The 24,895-nt window shown below is 48.2% G+C and overlaps 1 protein-coding gene across 3 annotated transcripts; it reads right to left on the bottom strand.

Annotated features, from left to right (window-relative positions):
- rhpn2 (rhophilin, Rho GTPase binding protein 2) lies at positions 1 to 24,126 on the bottom strand. 3 transcript variants are annotated; one of them, XM_056607874.1, is made up of 16 exons: positions 23,928 to 24,120; positions 23,440 to 23,496; positions 19,360 to 19,475; positions 15,154 to 15,282; positions 12,128 to 12,203; positions 11,249 to 11,326; positions 10,146 to 10,270; positions 9,424 to 9,590; positions 8,122 to 8,309; positions 7,358 to 7,514; positions 6,642 to 6,761; positions 5,142 to 5,336; positions 4,373 to 4,419; positions 2,803 to 2,949; positions 2,283 to 2,438; positions 1 to 1,918 (listed from the first exon to the last, which is right to left on the bottom strand). In XM_056607874.1, exons 1-16 carry the CDS (start codon positions 23,991 to 23,993, stop codon positions 1,658 to 1,660), a joined length of 2,085 nt encoding a protein of 694 aa, XP_056463849.1. In that variant the 5' UTR covers positions 23,994 to 24,120; the 3' UTR covers positions 1 to 1,657. The 3 variants fall into 3 exon arrangements, with proteins under 3 accessions (XP_056463849.1, XP_056463848.1, XP_056463850.1); XM_056607873.1 differs by having other exon boundaries at positions 2 to 1,918; positions 4,343 to 4,419; positions 23,928 to 24,126; XM_056607875.1 differs by lacking the exon at positions 23,440 to 23,496 and having other exon boundaries at positions 6 to 1,918; positions 4,343 to 4,419.
- Between the last annotated feature and the right edge of the window lie 769 nt (positions 24,127 to 24,895).

Below are 24,895 nucleotides of genomic sequence, written 5' to 3'. Positions count from 1 at the left end.
TGTTGTCAGCGATTTCATAGCCAACGTGATTATAATTATAGCCCGATCATTAACTAAGATTGGGTCACTTGTGCTCCTTTTCTTTGTGGAATACTTGATGGGGCCCAGCCTGACCCAGACTCTACCTCCAGCGGCCCCCAGGTAAGTTCAGTTTTAGACCCCTGATCTACACAGAGCAATGTCACCTTCCAATCAATGATATGATATAGGACTAGAACCACCAGCCTGCATTACTGACATTACTATAAAAAGGGTAATGTAATTTTTTTTCAATTTTTTATAAAATTCCAACCGTTGTTTTGTCCGATTTTATTGAGATTTTAGTTTACAAGTTCACCGCAGAACACCAGAAAATATTTTTGAACTTTCGTAATCACAGATAACACCAACGTACTGCAATAACATGAGGGCATTCGTTCATTAATCCATTCATTCAGCCATTCATTCATATGTACATACACAGGACATGACATGATGACCATGTTGTAACCCCCAAAATCTCCTTCATAAAACCTAAATCGAAAGTAGACACCATGTAAGTAAACAACACTTTGTCACTGCTGAAAATTGCACAAAACCTTTTTCTAGAACATTAACAAAAGCTGGAAAATTCCCTATTGCCAGAGTTAGAATTCATAGAGCATTACTGAAAAATAACAAAAAATATTCAACTTAAAAAAAATGAAACAGAAGATATTTAAATATTCACAACTTTGCCATTGAAAATATCAACAATGTGCACAAATACATATATCTATATAGATATAGCTACATCTATATCTACAGCTATAAAAATATACATACATACATATATAGATAGATATTTATATTCAAATCAATGTTCATCACATAAATAATTTGATTATCAAATGTTTATAGTAATCTACTTTGTAGACAAAAGTGAGATAGGCCGACAAAACGGTGTCAGTCAGACTACTGGCGGATGGAGCAGGACTCAAGACCCCCATTGCTTCCGCCCACTCTACATCAAGCCCCCAACACTTTCCCCTTCACTACATCCTTCAATGAGCAGAACTACATGATTGTATAAATAAAAGGTATATCAGGATCCTTTCCCCTTTTTTTGTCTTTTTTTCCAAGAGGTCAATAGAAACTTGCCCTGCCCTGTAAACTGTAATGTCTCGTTTTTATAAATATCCACAGTTTGCGACTCGGATCGACATAGAAATCAGTTGTCAACACTCTCTGTCGAGTCGCCATGGAAACACACAAGATGGGAGCAAAGAGAGCCTTCTGGGGTTACCGCCTCCAGGACGAGATCATTACGGTCTGTCTGCTGTGTGGACAGACGGACTGGAAGCTAGCATAAGGTAACTGGTGTTGACTGGGCACACTGGTCCGGCGTTGGTTGTGTGTTTCCTTCCGTTTGGAAGAAACATTAGCGGACGACATGAACTGAAGTTTAGGGCTGTTGCCCCTTCTGGAGGTCCGACACCAGAGGGCCAGAGGGATGCCCAGACGGCTTTAGTCCTGATCCGGAGTCCAGACTGCTCTGCTACTGAGGGGGACTTGGTGAGGCTTAGAGGGACCAACGGACAGGGCTAGGCTTAGAGAGAGGCCAGCAAACAGGGTCAGGGTTGCGTCGGCTCTCCCCGGGCTCCGGGCTAGAGCTGGGGCCAGGGGCTCGTGAGCCGGGTCAGTACAGGCTGCTGTCGTTGAAGGGGCTGCTGCCGGGGAAGGTGGTGCAGGTCTTGTTCCAGGGCAGCGTGCTGGAGTACTCGGCCGAGGGCAGGCTGAGCGTGCTGGCGCTCTTCAGGCGGTTCTTCAGGCCCCAGCTCAGGAAGGACGGCTTCTTGGTGACCTTGCCCCCCTTGGCGCTCTTGTCCTCCTGGTCGTACGCTAAGCAGATCATGGAGTACGTCTTGGGAAGGCCGCAGTAGGTGGCGCTCTTGGTGTGCTGTAGGGGGGGGAAGAGGAGGAAGAAGAAGAAGAAGAAGTTATGTGGAGGATCAGTTTTAACGTCTTGTAGCATAGAGGAGAGGCAGATCTGATCACATGACCACATGTATACTGACTCAGAACAAACAGAAAGCGTTTAGCATTGATTGTTCTAAAGATAAACTAAGCTGATCCAAGAGAGCAGGTGACCAACTAATGGGTCATGATTCACACACACACACACACACACGAAACTGTGTGTGTCATTGCGTGCCACTAACATGATGTCATCACAGATCACGCCCAATGACAGCAGTGACTGTTGATCTTGTGTCCGTGGCCTCATACTGCGCCAACGGGAGGGGCTAGGGGGCGGGGCTTACCATGGAAGCATTGCCGTCCATCAGGCTGACCACACGCAGGTCGACGCCCTCCTCTCCCACGTCCTTCAGCAGACCAATCACCTGGCTGACACTCATCCCCTTGCAGTCACTGTCACCCACGGCAACGATGTAGTCTCCCTCTTTCAGCCCATTGACCTGGCAACCGGAGATAAGAAGGGAGAGGAGAAGGGTCATAAATAACAAGAGGGGTGGGGGAGTTTAGACACACCTTTATCAGTGTGTGTGTGTGTGTGTGTGTGTGTGTGTGTGTGTGTGTGTGTGTGCGTGTGTTGCACATTTCTGTCACCGTTCGTCACATTACAACTATTTATACCCCAGAGTAAATATATCTTTAGGGCGGATATACCTTTATGCAACCGTAATGGGTTGACTCAGTTCTATGGTTCTCTCTAAGGCGTCTTAGGAGACTTCCTGCTATCTGCTGTCCTATGATGAGACAGGACTTCCCCCCCCAACCCCCTCCCCCCTCCCCATCACCCAGGATAAGAGCGAGACTCACGGCTGCTGCACAGCTGGGGTTCAGAGAGACCACCTGGACGGGAGGCTCCCCCTTCAGGGTGAAGCCCAGCTCCCCGTCCTTGGGGACCAGACGGAGGCTCCGGGGGGCCGTCCATCGCTGCTTGGCGTTGAAGAAGGACAGAGGACCCTGGGGGGAGGGGAGGCAGAAGGGTTAACTTACGGGTCGAGTGGTCATGTGACTTCGAGTGGAAGTCCATAAAAGGCCATGACGTGTTTGATTCCAGCACTCCTCCACTGCGCAACATAACAAATCACAGTGGCAATAACGATCAGATACAAATGTGTGTACGCTGCAAAATGTGAATAAACCAAAATATGGACATGAATCGTGCAAACTGCTTGCACCATTAACCAGGGTTTACACGGTCAACACTTACCTGATCTGCAGTTTGTCCTTTTTCACAAAAACGTTTATCGAGCCAGCTTAGTTCAGCCCCCCCAAAATACGACTGGTCTGATTCAAAGTGTTAATCCTGCTCCTGGAGGGGTTGACTGGTGTAATCAGTGTTTATTTTAAATTTCTAATTTTAACTCAGTAACTCTATCGAACAGTAATAACAGTTTCTCCTAATGACAGAAGTATTTTTCCTAGATCTGGAATATTCTCGTTCCGTAACATAACCTAGAGGGATTTGTTAACAGCTCGGTAACAGTTAACCTAGCTGTTTGCTAATAATGTTTGCTAAAAATGTAAGCTAAATTCTGACATTACTGTCAGAACTACAGCAATATCAGGCTCCTTTTCCATTGAGGCCCGTTGAGGTAAGAATACAACACAATGGGGTTTATTATTGTCCTTAAAACCACTAATGAGTTATCAGCAGCCTGGCTGTCTCCTGCTCAGCTTATCAGTGAAGCCCCGACAGACTCCGAGGAGGGCTGTGTGCTCTGAACCGTGACCCCTGAGTGCGCGCCTGGTTGCACCGGTAGCGATACCGCCATCTCCATGAAGGGAAACGCTCACCGTTTACCCTGCTGAGTTTACATGTTACACTATATTTCCATACCCAGTAGTTATGTAGTTAGTGTTTCAGAGCCGATCCAGAGCCAGTATGGCATCATTGTTCCAGACTCAAACCCGGTACGCATTGAGTCCATGTTTCAGAACTCTGTCAGTTTTTATGTAGTTAATGTTACAACACCAAACCAGACCCAGTTTCTATGTTGTTAAATGGGAACGGTCAAGCTTGTTTGTTTGATCATAAAAGAGAGTACTGCTTCATTCATAAAACCATCTGAGCTGAGCGTGATCATTCACGACACGCGTATGAGGCAGTACTCTCTCGTATAAGAAAACAGCTGAGCGCGAAGGTTCCCCTTCCATGAGCAAATCCATACCCGGTATGTCTTTAGTTGGTGTTTGAGAACCAGTCCATACCCTGCATGTATTTTAAGAACCAATCCCAATCCGGTATGCATGTAGTCAAACTTTCAGCACCAAACAGCCCCAGTTTGCACATGGTTAGTGTTTCATGAAGCCCAGTGTGAGTGTGAAATTGGAAAGTTAGTAGCCCACATACCAGCCGCTGGAAAAAGTCCTTGACCTTCACCTTGGTGTTCGAAGGCAGCTCCGGGTGTGAACTGTGCTCCGTCTTGGCTATAGAGACAAAGGGACAGACAGAGAGACATAGAGACAGAGAGACATAGAGAGATAGAGACAGAGAACCAGAGATACAGAGAGAGACAGAGAGAGACAGAGACAGAGATAAAGAGAGACAGAGAGAGACATAGAGACAGAGAGACATAGAGAGATAGAGACAGAGACAGAGACAGAGAGACAGAGAGAGACATAGAGACAGAGAGAAATAGAGAGACAGAGAGAGACAGAGACACAGAGACAGAGTGAAAGAGACATAGAGACAGAGAGACAAAGAGACAGAGATACAGAGATAGAGAGACAGAGAGAGACAGAGACAGAGAGACAGAGATACAGAGACACAGAGACAGAGAGACAGAGAGATAGAGACAGAGAGGAACAGAGACAGAGAGAGACAGAACATTAAAGAGAGAGATACAGTTAAAGAGATAGATACAGAGAGACAGAGACACGAACAGAGAGACATTGAGACAGACAGAACAGAACACAGCAATCAGTAATGTGGTTCATATCATCCAACAACATAAAAACATCCTGGTGCAAAGAGAGGACAGAAAGGATAGAGGAGACAAGAGAGGAGAGAGAGAGAGAGGGGAGAGGATAGACGACAGAGGAGATGAGACTGAGAGGACAAGGAGGAGGCGAGAGAGAGGGGAGAGGATAGACGACAGAGGAGATGAGACTGAGAGGAGCAGGAGGAGGCGAGAGAGAGGGAAGCTCACAGATGATGTCCGGCGCCTCCATGTAGTCCGTGAACTCGTCCTTGTTGTCATTGGCAGAGAACTTGTCCTTGGACCGCTCCAGGCTGGCCTGCAGGATCTCCTCCAGCACGTCCAGCTTCTTCAGGTGGCGGCACAGACCGTGGACCCTCAAGGCCTCCTCGTGGCTCATGACGGCCCTCCTCAGGTGGGCTTTACCTGGAGGGGATGGGGCGGGGGGGGGGGGGTATCATTTAGCACATGCTTTCATCAAATTGTGAGTATAAGATCTAGACGTGGAGGAAGGACAGGGCTTTTGGTGAGTGAGTGAGTGAGTGAGTGAGTGAGTGAGTGAGTGAGTGAGTGAGTGAGTGAGTGAGTGAGTGAGTGAGTGAGTGAGTGAGTGAGTGAGTGAGTGAGTCTGTTAGAGTGAGTGAGTGAGTGAGTGAGTGAGTGAGTGAGTGAGTGAGTGAGTGAGTGAGTGAGTGAGTGAGTGAGTCTGTTAGAGTGAGTGAGTGAGTGAGTGAGTGAGTGAGTGAGTGAGTGAGTGAGTGAGTGAGTGAGTGAGTGAGTGAGTGAGTGAGTGAGTGAGTCTGTTAGAGTGAGTGAGTGAGTGAGTGAGTGAGTGAGTGAGTGAGTGAGTCTGTTAGAGTGAGTGAGTGAGTGAGTGAGTGAGTGAGTCTGTTAGAGTGAGTGAGTGAGTGAGTGAGTGAGTGAGTGTGTGAGTGAGTCTGTGTGGGGTAGTGAGTCTGTGTGGGGTAGTGAGTCTTTGTCTGTGTGGGGTAGTGAGTCTGTGTGGGGTAGTGAGTCTTTGTCTGTGTGGGGTAGTGAGTCTGTGTGGGGTAGTGAGTCTGTGTGGGGTAGTGAGTCTGTGTGGGTAGTGAGTCTTTGTCTGTGTGGGGTAGTGAGTCTGTGTGGGGTAGTGAGTCTGTGTGGGGTAGTGAGTCTGTGTGGGGTAGTGAGTCTGTGTGGGGTAGTGAGTCTTTGTCTGTGTGGGGTAGTGAGTGTGTGTGGGGTAGTGAGTCTGTGTGGGGTAGTGAGTGTGTGTGGGGTAGTGAGTCTTTGTCTGTGTGGGGTAGTGAGTCTGTGTGGGGTAGTGAGTCTTTGTCTGTGTGGGTAGTGAGTCTGTGTGGGGTAGTGAGTCTGTGTGGGGTAGTGAGTCTGTGTGGGGTAGTGAGTCTGTGTGGGGTAGTGAGTCTTTGTCTGTGTGGGGTAGTGAGTGTGTGTGGGGTAGTGAGTCTGTGTGGGGTAGTGAGTGTGTGTGGGGTAGTGAGTGTGTGTGGGGTAGTGAGTGTGTGTGGGGTAGTGAGTGTGTGTGGGGTAGTGAGTCTGTGTGGGGTAGTGTGTGTGTGTGGGGTAGTGAGTGTGTGGGGTAGTGTGTCTGTGTGGGGTAGTGAGTGTGTGTGGGGTAGAGAGTGTGCGTGGGATACTGAGTCTGTGTGGGGTAGTGAGTCTGTGTGGGGTAGTGAGTGTGTGTGGGGTAGTGAGTGTGTGTGGGGTATATTGTACTAGTGAGTTTCTCACCGATGAGCCTCCGCTCCTCCCTCTTCTTCAGCAGGTCCAGCGGGGAGCGTCCCTCCGGCAGGCTGTCGTACACCTGGGACAGGGTCTTCTCCTGCTGGTCCTCGTCGTCGTTGGGACCCACTGGGGGACAGGACACACACACACATCACTTACCGACTGACTGACTGACTGACTGACTGACTGACTGGCTGGCTGACTGGCTGGCTGACTGACTGACTGACTGACTGACTGACTGACTGACTGACTGACTGACTGACTGACTGGCTGACTGGCTGACTGGCTGACTGGCTGACTGACTGACCGACTGAGAGCTTCGATGGTAAACAGAGAAAAAAAGAACAAAGGCAGAAAAGACAGACAAACCATAATATTAAAATTGTAGTTCCAACAACTCAGATGGACTCAATAGCTTCTGAGATTTTTTCCCAACAATCGTAAGAGCTCCTGATGACTCAGAGACTGACTCAGTGATTCTAAGAAGTTCCAAGAGATTCTAGGAGCACAGGAAAGACCAAGGACACATGTTCTGGTAGAGACCGAGAGAACGGGTGATATGATAGAATCATGATCGATTTTGAGGGATTCCAGTAACTTCCGACGGATTCAAAAATATTCTGACGGAGTTCCTATCAGGTTATGAGAGGTTATATGAGGTTGTAGGAGGTTCTGAGGTGTTCTGGGAGACTCTAGAAGGTTCTGAGAGGGTTTGTTCTTACGTTGGTGGTCCAGTAGCGCGGTGGCCAGGAAGTAGTGGGCCAGGGAGCGGTAGTGGTTGGTCTTCACCTGGCACATGGACGACCAGAACAGCGGCACGTTGTCCTTGATGGGCGTCTGCACCATGGACTGGTGAACCTGGTCGTAGATGTCCGACACCTGTGCGAAGGGGAGGTTACCACGGTGACCGTCTATTCAAACACCAACACTTTCTCCAGTCAAAACAACGCGGCAGGATAGACAGGAAGTATTATATATATTCATTCACACGGCTCTTCTCAATGCCGTGGAATGCTCCGTTCATTTGCATGGGCCCTTCACAACTTCCGGCAGGGAATAATATTTGATAATTCACCGTTGCCAAGTATAATTGGACGCTGTCAAGGAAAGTGGATTTTTGCCGACTTTCGTATCATTCCGCAAGTAGTCCGGTAACTTATCAAACCAGCGTACTCGGTTGCTAAGCGACGTCAACGTCTTTGGCAGACTGTTTCTCTGCTGATCAACACTACGAATGCTGGTAACAAATACATTGTAAAAAGACACACCGTGTGAAGGTATTCTTTCGTTTTGGCAAGTAGCTGTGTAATAAGCTGGATAATGTATAGAACGTCGCCGGTCATTATCGTCCGTGTCCTGTTCGCCCTGTCGGGGCTTATTTTCCCGATAACGACCGGCGTTCTACTCATTATCCTCTCCATTGTGGATTGAGGACGTTTGACACTTTGTCGTCGTTGTCGATCGGCGGATCTGGAGCAGTTCCTACCTTGGCGGCCTCCTGGGCCATCCGCAGCAGGGACAGGAAGTGGTTACGGATGCCGGGCAGCACGGACCTCTCGAACAGACACTCCTGGGCCTGGGCCAGCATCATGCTGGACAGCATGGCCAGCATGGCCGGGCTCAGGTCGTAGCTGGGGATGTGGGTGAAGGTGTCCCTCAGGTGGTTCAGGACGCCTGTGGCGGGGGGGAGGGCAGGGTTTCAGAGTTACTTAAACAAAGGTTGCCTTTGAAGACGCACGGGCCGGGCTCGAACCGGTTCCCTCGTCGCCTCGTTCCCTAATCCCTGCAAAGAAACGTTTGCATGCAAACATTTCGGACAGCGGTACAAAATGGTGATGCACTATAGATACTGTATATATATATATATATATATATATGTAGGACGGTCAAATATTACCAGTACTACCGTGTTCTCCCAGTAGTAACACTGGGAGTGGGACCAGTCACATTGTTTTTTGGGGGGGGGGGGGGTTTGGGGTTACTAGGTTTAAAACACAGTGGAAAAGTTTGAAAACAACGTGCTCCTCATCCATATCTATCTCACGCTCTGTTGACGTCAAACCCCCGACCAGAGCGAGCAGAGAGAGAGAGAAGGTTGGCTCTCTGGGGTTCTGAACCCAGACCAAACAGAAAACATCTGCTCCCGCTTTGATCCCCGGCCAGAGGCTGCACAGCAGAAGCTCGTCTACAGCCGGGAGCTGCTCTAATAACAGAGCCCTGTCTGCCAGCCAGGGGGCTAGCGAGCTAACACGCTAGCAGGCCAACACGCTGGAGGCTTCCAACAGCATGAAGCGATTACCTCGAATCCCTGCTGGGTTGACGTGTTCCCTGACTTCCTAATGCTGGAAACAATGTTCGCAATAAGGGGCACGACTTGTTTAACGTCAGCGACGACTTTGTTAGGAGCAAAGGCAGAGCGGGGCTGTTATTACCCGCTTCTAGCTCGCTCCAGAGTGCGTCTGGACGCCAGAGAGAGACTGTAGTAGGGTACCGCGACTCGACTCATGACATATTGCTTGGTCGCTCGATGAGCGTTTCCATGTACGCAAGACAGATAGAGAGAGCTTATTATAAACACAGTGATATATGAGCCAACCAAAACAGTTGTCATGAGTTGAGTTGCTGCAATGTTTGATGGTAGTTTAGAAAGGTTCTGCTCGTGCAAGGGTTACAAACGGCGACAGATAACGTCTTCCCTGCTTTGTCTCAGACACACGTCTTCTGGCGTTAATGGAGACTCTCCCTGCGTGACGGAACAGGTCAGAGGATCGAGCGGTTCTGTTCTCACCGGCTGCTTTCTGGAAGGAGGTGACGGCCTGGTCCAGCCCAGTGAGGGTCTGTCGGTTGCTCCGGGTTCCAATCTGGGTGAAGAGGGCGGCCATGTTGAAGAGGACGCTGGCCTTCTCCAGAGAGAGGTTCTGCTGGCACAGCGGCACGCCCGTGAACGAGTCGTACCTGGGGCACGCAGAGAGGCAGTACGATTAATACAATGAATAAACTTTATTAACAAGATATCAATAACTACATACAACCGAACACGAACATAGATGGATATAAGAAATATTAACTAATTTTTTAAACATGTTATTAACAACAATTTTAGCATTTTATCTATCTAATTAGTTGAACTATTAAGCTTTATTGTTGTCCATTGAATCTAATAAACAAATGATAACTGATAATTAAAATGTAATAATGCCACACTCGTCTTGGCTGACAGTGATGGTTATCCACCTCAGGGCCCTGACGGCATAAGACCGGACCTCTGGTACCGAACCAACAGTGAGTTTGTACGTGTATATGTGTATATGTAGGTATACTTAACTGTATTTACTTAGCTTTAGAAAATATGTTTTGTGCTTCCAAGTGGGCAACTTTAAAATGATATAATTATATTTCAGGTATTAATTGCATAAATTGCAAGTTGAAATTGAAGTAAAGGGAACAGCTAGTAGTTGTTAGTAGGGGGGGGGGGGGGGGGGGGGGGGGGGGGGGGGGGGGGGGCCGTACCAGGTGAAGAAGAGGCCGCTCTGCCGGTTGGGCGTGAAGAAGCGGCTCTCCATCAGGGGGAGGGTGTTGTAGTACTTGGCCAGGAGCTCCATGCCGGCCTCGCTGCGGGTTGGCGTCCTGCACGCCTGGAGCACACGGTGGAAACACGGCGTCAGGGTACTGCTACTGTTGGACTGAAGGAAAACTACAGAGCACCCCCCGGGGGGATGGGGGGGCTCTACTGGAACAGAACCAGTCTGGTAGTGGGAGATGTTCTACTGGAACAGAACCAGGTTGGTAGTGGGAGGTGCTCTACTGGAACAGAACCAGTCTGGTAGTGGGAGGTGTTCTACTGGAACAGAACCAGTCTGGTAGTGGGAGGTGTTCTACTGGAACAGAACCAGGTTGGTAGTGGGAGGTGCTCTACTGGAACAGAACCAGTCTGGTAGTGGGAGGTGTTCTACTGGAACAGAACCAGTCTGGTAATGGGAGCATTCTACTGAAACAGAACCAGTCTGGTAGTGGGAGCATTCTACTGAAACAGAACCAGGTTGGTAGTGGGAGGTGTTCTACTGGAACAGAACCAGTCTGGTAGTGGGAGGTGCTCTACTGGAACAGAACCAGTCTGGTAGTGGGAGGTACTCTACTGGAACAGAACCAGTCTGGTAGTGGGAGGTATTCTACTAGAACAGAACCAGTCTGGTAGTGGGAGGTGTTCTACTGGAACAGAACCAGTCTGGTAGTGGGAGGTGTTCTACTGGAACAGAACCAGTCTGGTAATGGGAGCATTCTACTGAAACAGAACCAGTCTGGTAATGGGAGCATTCTACTGGAACAGAACCAGTCTGGTAATGGGAGCAGTCTACTGAAACAGAACCAGTCTGGTAATGGGAGCATTCTACTGGAACAGAACCAGTCTGGTAATGGGAGCATTCCACTGGAACAGAACCAGGGTGGTAGTGGGAGGTCTTCTACTGAAACAGAACCAGTCTGGTATTGGGAGTATTCTACTGAAACAGAACCAGTCTGGTAGTGGGAGTATTCTACTGGAACAGAACCAGTCTGGTAGTGGGAGGTATACTATTGATTCCACCATACTGGTGGGGGGCCAGGTGAGGGCTTACCTGTCGCAGGTCCATCAGATCAGCGATCTCGTCCTCATAATCGTTCCCGTCCTCGCTGTAGTGCTCCAGGATGAAGTCCTTTAGAATCACAACAAAATACAAATCAGCACAATAATGCATGAAAATCTTGCACACCACACAACATAATTTAACAACATCAACTTATACACCTCCAGCGCAAATGTAACATAAAAACAACAACATTCAAAAGCCATATTAACCAGGTTCTTTCCAACGATACTGGTTCCCAAACTTCCCCCAAATTCCTCAAGATAAAAATATTGTTACTAGGACAGCTTGTGTAATTGTTATGAGTCGTAGATATGTCTGCCAACCGGGTTGTTGTGTCCTTTTGAATCAGAGCCAACAGAAGGCTACAATCGACCCAGTTATTAAATAGATAATGAGCCCTTACCGTTAACTACCTGGTTATTAAATAGATAATTACAAGTGTTTAAACTTCCTGACACTCTGACATTCATTCCAGCTCGGTGGAACGATCACCTTGTCTGTCACGGAGCGGGCCTCGAGGTGTAACGGCTGACAGCGGGCTCGTTAAAGCCCCAGCCCTCGGTGGCCTACTTCTGGATGTATAGAGCGGCTCAGCGAGACATCCAACCCGTCATACTGACTCATTCATGGCCAGGCGTATGCAAAGTAGGATACAGTGAGTGCCGAGACAGGAAATTAAGAAGCATGTAGGGATCGGGTTTCCTGATTAGCGGTTACGGATTGTTTACAGGTACACTGGTGCAGGGGGGGTACCGTCCATTGGTAGTTGAATGCTGGGCTATCACGTTCCTCGTCAAGGGTTCCAAAACAACAGTCCTTGCCAGGTAAGATGGCGGAAGGTAAGATTGTAGGATTGTAGGATTTTACCTTGAAGGCCACCGAGAAGTCCACCTCTTTCGTCTCCTTCAAACCCAGCGGAATGAGAGGGATGTTGGACATCTCTCTGTCAGAGGAAGAGGAGGAGAAGAGTCAGTACTAACAAACCCACTAGTCAAACCGGTTACATCACAGTCTGCTAGAGGTCTTACAAACGTAAACAACGTCCCACCGCATAGACACGACTCTCAAGCAGGACAATGGAAATCAACATAAGGAAGGAGGAATAAGGAAAGTGATCTTCATCCACCTTGACACCCTCATGCACCCCAATACTCACTGACCATCCACACTCTCATACCCAAACACACCCTCATACAAACCTCACTCAGTTACCACCCGTACCCTCACACCCCACCAGACTCTCAAACCCCACCAGAACCTCAACGCCCAAATAACCCAACAAGCCTGACGCAAAGTGGCAAACAAACATCGCGCCAGATCAGCTACAGAGCTGGGAGAGTGAGAGTGGCAGTGTTCCGGTATCAGACCTCCCTGGGAGAGGTGTGACACCAGATAGGTCGCCCACTCCCTCTGAGGACACAACACACCTCATGACGCAGACTGCGGTCTACGGCGGACAAAGCGCTGCACGCATTCATTACAGCGACAGAACACCACAGTTAATAACTTTCCAGAGGACCACAATGTCCTGGGTTAAGTACAAAAATCAACAAGGGATGGGTTCCATGTTTGAGGATTCCTGTCCGCTTCAAACGGTCCTTTCTAATGTTTCAGATTGACAAACAACAACCGTTGACGATATTCCGCCAGAGTCCCCGGGGGAAACATCAAACGATACCCTGGCCTTGTTAAAGAGCATGGGAATCCTCCACACTCGCTGCCAGCCCCCGACGTGTGGCCGTAGCGGCGGGCTACGTGGTGGGCAAGCTCTGGTTCTGATCAGAACAGATGAATTGACGTCTGGGGTGTTGCCAAACAGGCAGCAGATACACTTCCTGACGGCAGCCGGGGAGCGTGTTTAACGTTTTGTTGAGGGTTTCAGGACATAGTCCGCTGCAATTTAGTTTGTTTATGGATACGTTTTGCTACTGGTTTCAGGACACAGTCCGCTGCAATTTGGTTTGGTTATGGCTACGTTTTGCTACTGGTTTCAGGACACAGTCCGCTGCAATTTGGAGACATTTCCATTTACAACCAGGAGGTTGAAATTGAGTTATTGCCGCTATCATACTCATAGCTCAAACTGAGCCGACAGCGGTCTGTCCGGGATGGTAGAGAGAGCTGTGTGAGAGCTAGGGAGAGGGCCCTCCCTTAAGGAATGTTGACAACATTGGCAGGAAGACAAGGAGCAGCCGACTAATATTACCATGGAAACCTTGCCCTGGTTTACTCAGAAGTGACCAAAAACCACAGTACACACACTGACACATATGGCACGGGAGGTACACTTCCATATTACTACAGTTCTGATATAGGGCCACAGTATTGATATAGTACTACATTAATTACATTGTACCAGAGTGCTAACATAGTACCAAGGTACCAACATCATACCACATCCTTACCATAGTGCTTCAGTACTAAGATAGTAGTGCTACACACTACGACACTACTAGTAACATACTTGCATAGCTCAATATGACTAACATAATACCACAGATTTGAGTCAACATGATTGATGCTTCAATCAGTTGATCTGATGCGTCTCTCGGACACGCACGTATGGTATTACGTCAATCTAGGCCAACTAGCAGGGGAACCAGGTTGACTTGCACTAGAACCCTGCTAACTGGCTGCTGAATCAGGATGAGCAGAAGCAGAACCAGACTGATTAGCAGCTGAATCAGGATGACTAGCCGCAGAAACAGTCTGATCAGCAGTAGAACCAGGCTGACTAGCCGCAGAACCAGGCTGATTCGCAGAAGAGGTGGTGTCAGCCACCGTGAAACCTGCTTATTTGGTTTTGGAATGAGGTCGGACTTCACCAGGAAGTGGGTCACGGCAGAATTAGGGACTGGTGAGGGACAGGCTGACTCACGCTGCCTTCGTGTGATGCAGTTTTACAGTTTTAGAGAATTAGATAAGGAGACTATCAAAGAATCATCGGTAGACAGAGAGAGAGAGATGGAGAGTGATAGAGGGAGGGAGGGAGAGAGAGAGATGGAGAGTGATAGAGGGAGCGAGGGCGAGAGGGAGAGAGATATATAGAGAGCGATAAGAAAAATATAGAGGGATAGAAGGGGATAGATGGTGTAAGAGAGAGAGAGTGAGAGAGAGAGAAAGAGTGATAGAGAGAGAAAGAGTGATAGAGAGAGAAAGAGTGATAGAGAGTGATAAAGAGAGAAAGAGATTGATAGAGAGAAGGATAGAGAAAGAGAAAGAGGGATACAGTAATCTAGAAAGGGGTATAGAGTGATATAGAGATTGGCAGAGGGCGATAATGAGACCCCATCCATTGACATGTCTGTCGCGTTTGCACGGTGACCTGACCCACTGCCCACCGACTATGGGCTGGAGACCCGGCTGGCGTTGAGTCCCGGTTACCGTGGTGACGGGCTTAACTACTTGACATCCTAAAACTAACCCAACTGAAACACGCACATTATACCTCTCAGCATCTGTGTTGTTTGTTTGTCGTCGTCATGGCAAACTTTTCGAAATAAGTGTGTGCACGCGGGCGCGCATATGTGTGTGTTTGTTCATGAGTGGAGAGAGGAGCCTCATTAAATCCTAGCGTCCTAGAATACTAAACCAACCCAACCGCCTGCACTGCTCTCTTTATTTTCATTTCATTTGGGTACTGCCAAATGACAATTTATTCAAATTAACATTTACAACTTCTGAAAGCCCTACACATACCAACACACCAAACACACACACACACACACACACACACACACACACACACACACACACACACACACACACACACACACACACACACACACACACACACACACACACACACACACACACACACACACACTGGTGTTTTCACACACACACTGAGACCCAGAGGTGCTCGGACCAGGGAAGGAGCTGTGGGGACCTACTGGGTGCTCTGGTAGACGTCCACGGAGCTGTTGAGCGCCTCCAGCTCCTCCATGAGCAGCTGCAGGTTGGAGTTGACGTAGCTCAGCTCCAAGCCCACCATCTCACGGACCTTGTTGTTATTGGTTGCCCTGGGAACGGAGAGAGGGGGGAGAGGGGGGGGGGGGTGTAGATGTGATCAGAGGGCGTGCGGTTTCTTTGTGCTCTCCTGTCGTTGAGCTACGAAACGTTTCACCTCAAACAGTAAGTGAATCAGGTAGGGTGGCATTGAAAACACGACAGAACCTAAAAGCTTTTAGCTGACGCGCACGTAATGCCAGGTTCTGTTGGGGAACCCAGTCGGGTCCTTTGGACTGGGACAATGTGATTTCAGTGGAAAAAATACAAAAACAAAACAACAAATGCTCAAGTGTTCATGAGGGAGGAGGAAACAGGAGGATGGAGACATGTTGTATCTGAGCGATTACATCCAGGACAACACAATAGGGTGTACGTGTGTGACCTGCACAACAGAGATAAGAGGCCAGTGTGTTTTTGGTGCATGTTCTGTGGCACAAGAACATGCACACACACACACACACACACACACACACCTCAATCTGTAAAGCCTTACCTCTCATCTTCCTTTTCTGTTCAATGCTTCAATCCTGTCCAACCCATCCCTTTCTGTCCACCCCTCTCTCTACTTCACACTAATTAATCTTTCTCTTGGCATGCCACTTGAGCAGACCTCTCTCTCAAAGAAAAAAAAAAGGTATAAGCTTTAAGAGAGAGAGATAGAGAAAACAGACAGAGACCGAGAGAGAGAGAGAGAGAGAGAGAGAGAGAGAGAGAGAGAGAGAGAGAGAGAGAGAGAGAGAGAGAGAGAGAGAGAGAGAGAGAGAGAGAGAGAGAGAGAGAGAGAGAGAGAGAGAGAGAGAGAGAAAGAAAGAAAGAAAGAAAGAAAGAAAGAAAGAAAGAAAGAAAGAAAGAAAGAAAGAAAGAAAGAAAGAAAGAAAGAAAGAAAGAAAGAAAGAAAGAAAGAAAGAAAGAAAGAGAGAGAGAGAGAGAGAGAGAGAGAGAGAGAAAACAGACCAAGAGACAGAGAAAGGGACAGAGAGAAACAGACAAGACCAAGAGGGAGAGGGAGACAAAGACCCATAGAGTGAGAGACAGAGAAAGCCGATCTGACCTGTCTGACTACATCTGATAGCTTAAGGAATGCAGAACAACAGAGAGAGACAGAGGGAGAGAGAGAGAGCAGAAACACACACACCCACACACAGACACACACACTCCGACACACACACACACACACACACACACACCCACACACACACTAGGCGGCTCCAGGACACGCCCCCTCACCCTACCGGGCCTAGCCAGCTGATGTTTTCAACTATAAAAAAATTCTCTACCAGGAAATAAAGAAGAGAGAGAGACGAACCGACAAAGACAGAGGGTGTCAGAGAAGACAGACAGACAGACAGACAGACAGACAGACAGATAGAGACACTGAGACAGAGAGACAGAGGGGGAGACACAGACAGACCGACACAGACAGACAGACAGACAGACAGACAGACAGACAGACAGACAGACAGACAGACAGACAGACAGACAGACAGACAGACAGACAGACAGACAGACAGACAGACAGACAGACAGACAGACAGACAGACAGACAGACAGACAGACAGACAGACAGACAGACAGAGAGGGTGACAGAGACAGGGTCAGAGACAGAGACGTAAGATACTGGTAGTATTTTGATTGGTTTGTTCCAGACAGCTGGTGCCTGACATTCTTTTGTGAATACACAAGAAAAGATTCCCTGGTTGATAAATCACAGATGTTTAAAGAGGAACTAAATCCACAGTTAAAAATCGAACTGACTCATATTTCTTCCATTTTTACGATAGGGAGACAACTACCCTTCTGGATGAGCTCTGGTTGGGTAAGGTCAAGTCACTGGCCTCTCATCACACCATTTCGAACCAATGACAACTCAAGAATGGACACTTGAGAATGGATATACTGAAAGAGCAACCAATGTAAAAAAACATAAACCCTCTAACCAAAATCAACACCGGCCTTTGACCTTTCATTAAGCTATTTATTCATTAAAAACATATTCATACCCTGATGAACGTTTACTTTAGTCAGATCCCTTTCCTAGTTCACACCTCGAGGTGCGTTATGTAATCTAGGAAGAGCACGGAGTTAACGGCCTGTTTGTTTTGTCCTGAGGCTTGCATAACCGCGATACGCCAGGTCTGCTTGCTTTCACTACGGGTTCTTTCACAGAACGAGAGTGAGAACGAGACGTTTGTTCTGAAACCGAGAGTAGAGAACAGAAGAGGCGAGGAGAGGGGACCCTGGCTTTGAAAGACAATCAGTTAACGACCTCGAGAACCGCTAATTACATCAGGAGAAAAATCATTTTATACCTTAACACCTAGAAAAACAATAAATACATCATAAGAACCACTAATTAACTCATACAATTAATCCTCTTTGTTAAATAAACGCCTCAAGAACCACTAATTACATCATAAGAACAATCATACGAGTTAAATGAACGCCTCGAGAACCACTAATTACTTTTACTTAGCTGGTCCGGCAAAATCAAACAGAGTTGGGCCCACACACAGCCCTGACCCCGCGCCCCTACAGCCACAGGAAGGGGACTTTCAAAAGGCTTATTGGGCTTGGTATTCCTTTCAAGCAGAGTACTGTGGTAAGATGAATCCTCACACATCAAAGAGGCTTTCTGCTCACCTGGAGTGCCTAAGTTTCCCTAACGCAACACTTAAGACTATGACTTTAAGCCAATATGTATTGTGCTTTATAAATAAACTTAAGGCTAAAGTGTTAGCTCTTCATTCCTTACATAAACAACTGAAATGAACAGGTGAGATTAGAGTAAACTAGAGTAAAAGCAGGGGTTGGCAGGAGTTAGCAATAGAGAGCATGAGTTAATAGAGAGTAGCAGGAGTTAGCATTAGGTAGCATGAGTTAGCAGAAGCTATCAGGAGATAGCATGACGTAGCATGAATTAACATGAGTTAGCAGAATGAAGCAGGAGGAGTTAGCGTAAGGTAGCATGAGTTAACATAACGTAGCAGCAGCAAGTAGAAGGAGTTAGCATGAGGTAGCATTGGTCGACAGGAGTTAGCATGAGGTAGCATAAATTAGCATAAGTTAGCCGAAGGTAGCAGGAGTAAGCATGAGATAACAGGAATTAGCACGAGTTTGCCCGAGGGAGAGGTAACATTGAGCCAGAGAGCAGTGTATGCGGTCGTGCGTGCAATCATCGCGAAGCCGCTGGATTCCTGCCCTGACACGGGTAATAAACAACATCTCACAGTGCTTGATCTCTCCGTCTCCTGATCTCTGACAGCTCGGTGACAGGGAGAGGAGAGACTGGATAAAGACACATTCTGCTGCCAGGCGTGACAATAGACCGCTTTACGGTTTACAAACAGTGGTGACGTGTGTAGGGTGTGTGCAAAGTGAGGCTACAACAGTGCAGCACAGTGCAGTGGTTGGTCAATGTGTACCGGAGCACTCACCACCAAATAACACGAATACCACCTCAACAAACTGACTTTACAAAACTGGTGAGCCACTTACAGATCCGAGGGCAGTTAGTTAGTTAGTGAGTAGGTCGAAGACATAAAAACGGACCCAATGTTCAGTGGAGAGCTATAAAGCTATATTTAGTTAGACATTACGAGCATGCAAGCCAATAGCTCTCTACCCTGTCGCATTAACATCCAGTCAGGCGACAATATTGACTCTATCCTACCAGGGTATAATACAATTTTGACCGATTACAAAGTATATTATACGTTTACTTGTACGCTGTGAGGAGGCGTCTGATCTGCTGAGTCTACAGCTCTAAAGAGCCTCCCTCCCTCATTCAACCGAAAGACGTGGTTGTCATTTACTTTTTGGGGGAACACTTAATAAATGGCCATACACTTGAATTATACGCTGGTCGGACACATACATCTCTGACCATGCTTTCCTATTCATGAATCGTCAAGGCACACTCAGCATAGACGACTACCAGGTAACTTGTGTTATGTGTATAGGGTGTAACATGTGTTGTGTTTATAGGGTGTCTTGTGTGTCGTATGTATAGGCTGTATCATGCGTCCTATGTATAGGGTCCTCAGAAAAAACGCTTATATCACAGACACCTTAAGACACACAGGACTTACTTGAGGAGGTTCTCGGCCCCTGCTCTCATCCTCATCTGTTTGATGATCTGCTGGTTGACTCCCGCTCGCTGGTTCTGGAGCTTACTGCGACCCGTCTGGGCGAAGGGGTTACATCCCTGCAGAGCACAACGCACACAAAGGTTAGACGCACTGGTGGGTTCTTCACACACACACGCACTGGTGGGTTCCACACACACACACACACACACACACACACACACACACACACACACACACACACACACACACACACACACACACACACACACACACACACACACACACACACACACACACACGGGCCCTGTTTTTAATAAGCTGGATTCCAAGGTTAACCGACTAAGTTAAGTCAGAATTCTGGGAAAGCCAGATTTTTCAGTTTTTGGTTTCAGATACCAAGATTAGACTAATCTCGGTTCATTGGCCATGTTCGACCAGTCTGTGAATCTGGAGCAAACCCGGTACATAGCAGCTGTTTTATATGACACTTCTGAATGTTGACATAATGTCCCTTTGTCAGAATGAAATTGATCTATATAGTACAGAATATATCATCATAATAATAGGACTTCACATTGATATTATCAAAGAGTCAAGCCAGCGGGTGAAGTTTAACCTACGGTAAACTGCTACCTTAAACAGAGCATAGTTTAGACCCACTGTTGAGTTAACACACACACACACACACACACACACACACACACACACACACACACACACACACACACACACACACACACACACACACACACACACACACACACACACACACACACACACACACACACAGCCAAGAGAACCCGAGCAGCACCTATAGCAACCGTGCAGCCCCTTGCGTGCGTACACACTGGGCTGTTCTTGTGTTATCAGTCCCTCATCTCCTGCATCCAACCCTGCTGTGTCAACACACTCTCTGATACACACACACCTTCTCACACACACCTTCCCACAAACACACGCAGACGCCAACTCTCTCTCTCACACACACACACACACACACACACAGACACACAGACACGCAGACACACATACGTCTTCTCTCTCACCGACACACTCGAACATACACACCTTCTCACAAACAAAACACACACACTCCTTCTTACACACACATCCCACACACAGACGTTGATGCCCGTCACACAGAACAGCGCGCTATGGGAACGGTCCTCACTAGTTTGGCTTATCAACAGAAACAAACAACAGTATGACGTACACCTCCCCGTGGGACCAACGCTCTGCTGACACGGTGGATATCAGGGAGTGGACAGGATACCAGCAGAGTCTAATGGGAGTGAGGGGGTTAGGGGTCGAGTCCACGCTGAAAGGTACTGGAATCAACACCACCAATCTCAAGCCTACCCCCCCCCCCCCTCCTACATGAGGGGGCGGGGGGGTGGACAGGTGCTGCACAGAGCGAAGAATGAACAATCATTTGTATTCTGAACATTGTGTGCCCGGGCCGCCCGTCCCGTCAGCGGCCACACGGAAACAGAACACAGGGTCCAGTCTATCGACCCGTCGCCATGCCAACCACTCCAGAACGCTCCCCGCGGGGACCCCCGCCCAACGAGGGGCCAACCGGGGGGGGAAAGAGGAGGCAGGGGAGGGGGGGGGGGGGTGCTAACGAACTAGAGAAGCTGCTGGAACAATGGTTGCATCAAGTGCTCATGGCAGCGTCAGGGCCTGGGAGCTGGATCCAAACCACAAGCAGAATCCTCCTCCTCCTCCTCCTCCTCCTCCTCCTCCTCCTCCTCCTCCTCTTCTTCCTCCTCCACCACAGCCCTTCCTGCCCGTCCTGTTCCCAGCGCCCCCGGTTCTGACCCACTGCGTCACACATGGCCTCGGTTGGGTTTGGCCCGGGAGTTGGGGAGCAGAGACGGGACGAGTCAGCTTTTTCCACTCTTCCCGACCCCAACAGCTGGACCAGAACCAACCAATAGAGGAGAGGATGGGAAGGAGAGAATAGGGGAGGGAAAGACGAGAGAGAGGGGGAGATAGGTGAGGAACAGAGGGGGTTGAGATCGGAAGTGAGGAGACCAGGAGAGAGTGAAAGAGAAAAGATGTTCTAAACTCTTTCCAAAACGGAAACCTTTCCATGGTGACGGCAACAGTCACTCACCGCTTGCGGGGAAGTCAATTTGCTTCGCTTCGTTCGAAAAAGGTCAGAGATCGCACTGCAAGATTTGTGACACACAAATCATGTGTGTGCATTTGCGTGCGTGTATATACTGTAAATGTGTATCTCTCTCTCTCTCTCTCTCTGTGTGTGTGTTCTCTGTGTGTGTGTTCTCTGTGTGTGTGTGTGTGTGTGTGTGTGTGTGTGTGTGTGTGTGTGTGTGTGTGTGTGTGTGTGTGTGTGTGTGTGTGTGTGTGTGTGTGTGTGTGTGTGTGTGTGTGTGTGTGTGTGTGTGTATATGTGTACACGTGCGTGTGCTGACAACACTGACCGACCCGCATGGCTGAGGTGTTTAACTTGTTCTTTTACCAACAACCCGTACGGGGAGCAGGAAGCATTCCATTCCCTGAATCCACATCCATGTTTTGACCCCCGGGCCCGGCTGAGTGGGCTATCCAAACAGGTCTGGCTATTGGGCACCCCAGTCGACCCCCAGGTCGCCGTGGCGTTCAGAACAAACAAACATTAGATAACGAGCTGCCAGCTCCCAGTGAACACCCACGACTTCCTCTTCCTCGCTCTGACTCACAACATGCAAACCGTGACCCGCCGTGTGCCCGGGTCCCTCCTCCTAAATGTGATTTTAATACGACTATTTGTAAGTACTTTAGCCGTTTAGCAGACGGTTTGATCCTCAGCAACTTACGGTGAATTCAGATGGAGGTCATCAGGTAGGGGCTAGGGGGGCATCTGCCTCACGTTAAAACATACATACGTAGTCCACTCAACTACGCCACATTGAAAAATACTGAGTTGACTCGACTACACAAATTAAAACATACTGAGGGAGTTTACTCAACTACCCCACATTAAATCATGCTGAGGTAGTTTAGTCCACACACCACATCAAAACAAACTGAAGGAGTTGTAGTAATGTACAATCGTAAATAATCCCACAGCCACCTCCACCCTTATTTACAAGCGTCCAAATTGTACCAGAAGGGAAAAATCGACTGGCCAGGCAACGTTTTAATATGTATCCCAGAATTGTTTTACTGTTCCCAATAGTCATATTAATCTACCATTTGCTTATGAAAAATGTGGGGCCTCAATTGACGAGGTCACTCAAGGGTGTAAACGGAGATGAGAGGGGGCCACATGAAAAGGTTTAATTTTCTCATCGGTGACTGATTTGTCTCGGTGGTGAAAGTCAGGCCAAGGTCTCAGTGATAGCATCTCGCTGGGCCCGAGGACGGCAGAGGGCCGGGCTGAGTGACTGAGGGCCGACGGTAAGGGAAGGGCCGCACCACATTCTCTGCATAGCTGCTGAACCTATCAGCTGAAGACCAACGCAGCCTCTGCCGCCACCGCCCAGGGTGCACTCCCCCACGCACCACCTCGTGCACACTCCCACATGCACGCTCCCAGGTACCACCTTGTGCACGCTCCCACACACCACCTCACGCACTCCCCCGGGCACCACCTCGTGCACGCTCCCACACACCCACAAACCTCGTGCACACACACATATTCTGAGGATGTGAGGGCAGAGAGGGTGTTGAGAGACTGAAGCGAGAGAGTGACACAAGAGAGAAAGAGAAAAGAGAGAGAAACAAGAAACAAATAAGAGAGAGAACCAAGAGATGGAGAACCAAGAGATGGAGAGAGAGAGAGAGATGGAGAACCAAGAGATGGAGAGAGAGAGAGAGAGAGAGAGAGAGAGAGAGAGAGAGAGAGAGAGAGAGAGAGAGAGAGCCAAGAGATAGAGAGAGAGCCAAGAGATAGAGAGAGAGCCAAGAGATAGAGAGAGAGCCAAGAGAGAGAGAGAGAGAGCCAAGAGAGAGAGAGAGAGAGCCAAGAGAGAGAGAGCCAAGAGAGAGAGAGAGAGAGAGAGAGAGAGAGAGAGAGAGAGAGAGAGAGACCGAGAGAGAGAGAGAGACCGAGAGAGAGAGAGAGAATGTCACCTGAAACTGACAGTTCCGCCCTGAAACAGCACTTTGCTTCAGATCTGCGTTCTCGATCTGCGGGGGTTTCGTTCGGAGCATTAAACCCACAGAACCAGTGTCAACTAAATAGGTTTCGTTCATACTATAGTGCAGGCCTGCACTATAGGTCTGAATAGTAAACATCACGTCAGAAAGAATACAACAACAATAAAATATACAGGTCAAATTAATAGAACTCCTCTAGTCCAATTGTTTTAACAAAGATTAATTGGAGCATAAGTTTCGCTAAAAAATCCAAATATGCAGGAATATTTGTGTAGGTTTGTGTAAGTTTGGCCTATTTCCGAAAAATACACTATCGTCGGTTTCTTACGATGCCATTGTGAATTTCGGGTTTTCTAAACCCATCCCCACATCGAACCCCTAGACTAAAGCCTGGAGAGGAGCTCCTCCATCAGGCATCATTGCGACCGCTGATGTTCCTCAGGTAAACTTCTGTCTCTCACCTTCTTAAAGTAAGGCTTTTCCCCGCATCCCTCGCCGATCCCTTTTGGTAAAATCGTGTCCGTCATCCCGGTGTTGTCCCGGTGCTTCGGGCGTGATCTCGGGTGTGTTGTCCTCGGTTCCTGGTCGTTCAACAGGTGCGTGTTGTTTCCCCTGCGGTTGTTCAGCTCAGTCTGGCTTCTCTGTTAGCTCTGACCTCTGATACTGCTCGTCATTAGTTAGATATCAAGTCCCACGGTCTGAGCGTACGGTGGGCGGGGCCTCGAAAGCAGAGAGGCACCGCCCACCGTACTAACAGGTCGCTGATTGGTTAGTTGACGGCGGGAATGGCCGCCCACCCCGACATACTGTACCTTGGGCCCCTGGGATCCGTTGGACTGGGTTGTTGTTTCTGGAGGTGGGCGGGGCCTCAGTAGACGGGGAGAGGTCACGGTGGAGGTGTGACCGTTGAAGTGTTTTGTTTTGTTACTGTTTATATCTATTACATATTTAAACATGATTCATTTCTAAAATATGGATAAATTGGATTGGTTTGTTTGATTGACTCATTGTTGGTGGTTGAAAAGCCACCTGGAGTTAAATTATCCGGGCGTCTCTGGTCTCACAACGTGGTGACGGACAATTTCTGCCATCTCCATGACAACCACAAGGTTTAATGAACGATTTGAATGGCCACTGAGCCCCACACACACACACACACACACACACACACACACACACACACACACACACACACACACACACACACACACACACACACACACACACACACACACACACACACACATGTATACACACATGTGTACACACATGTACACAATCACATGCACATACACGTACACACACAGATACAAACACACAAACGCACATAAACAAACAAACATATAACAAAAGTACACACACAAGCCACAAAAGCAAGTTTTTATACTTGACTATATCATTGACTTGACTATATATATATATATATATA

Source organism: Gadus chalcogrammus, chromosome 14 (assembly GCF_026213295.1).
Source record: "Gadus chalcogrammus isolate NIFS_2021 chromosome 14, NIFS_Gcha_1.0, whole genome shotgun sequence".
Taxonomy (NCBI): domain Eukaryota; kingdom Metazoa; phylum Chordata; class Actinopteri; order Gadiformes; family Gadidae; genus Gadus; species Gadus chalcogrammus.
Note: the sequence above shows the minus strand (reverse complement) of the source record. Positions and strands in the feature narration are given on the sequence as shown.

What these genes read in the sequence shown, in the direction of transcription:
- rhpn2 (XM_056607873.1), bottom strand. Translation starts at nt 23,993, where the DNA reads ATGACGGACACGATTTTACCAAAAGGGATCGGCGAGGGATGCGGGGAA. An exon ending in GGGGCCGAGAACCTCCTCAA is followed by an intron (nt 15,283 to 19,359) that starts GTAAGTCCTGTG and finishes CTCCGTTCCCAG; the next exon opens with GGCAACCAATAACAACAAGG. An exon ending in TGGACGGCAATGCTTCCATG is followed by an intron (nt 1,919 to 2,282) that starts GTAAGCCCCGCC and finishes CCCCCCCTACAG; the next exon opens with CACACCAAGAGCGCCACCTA.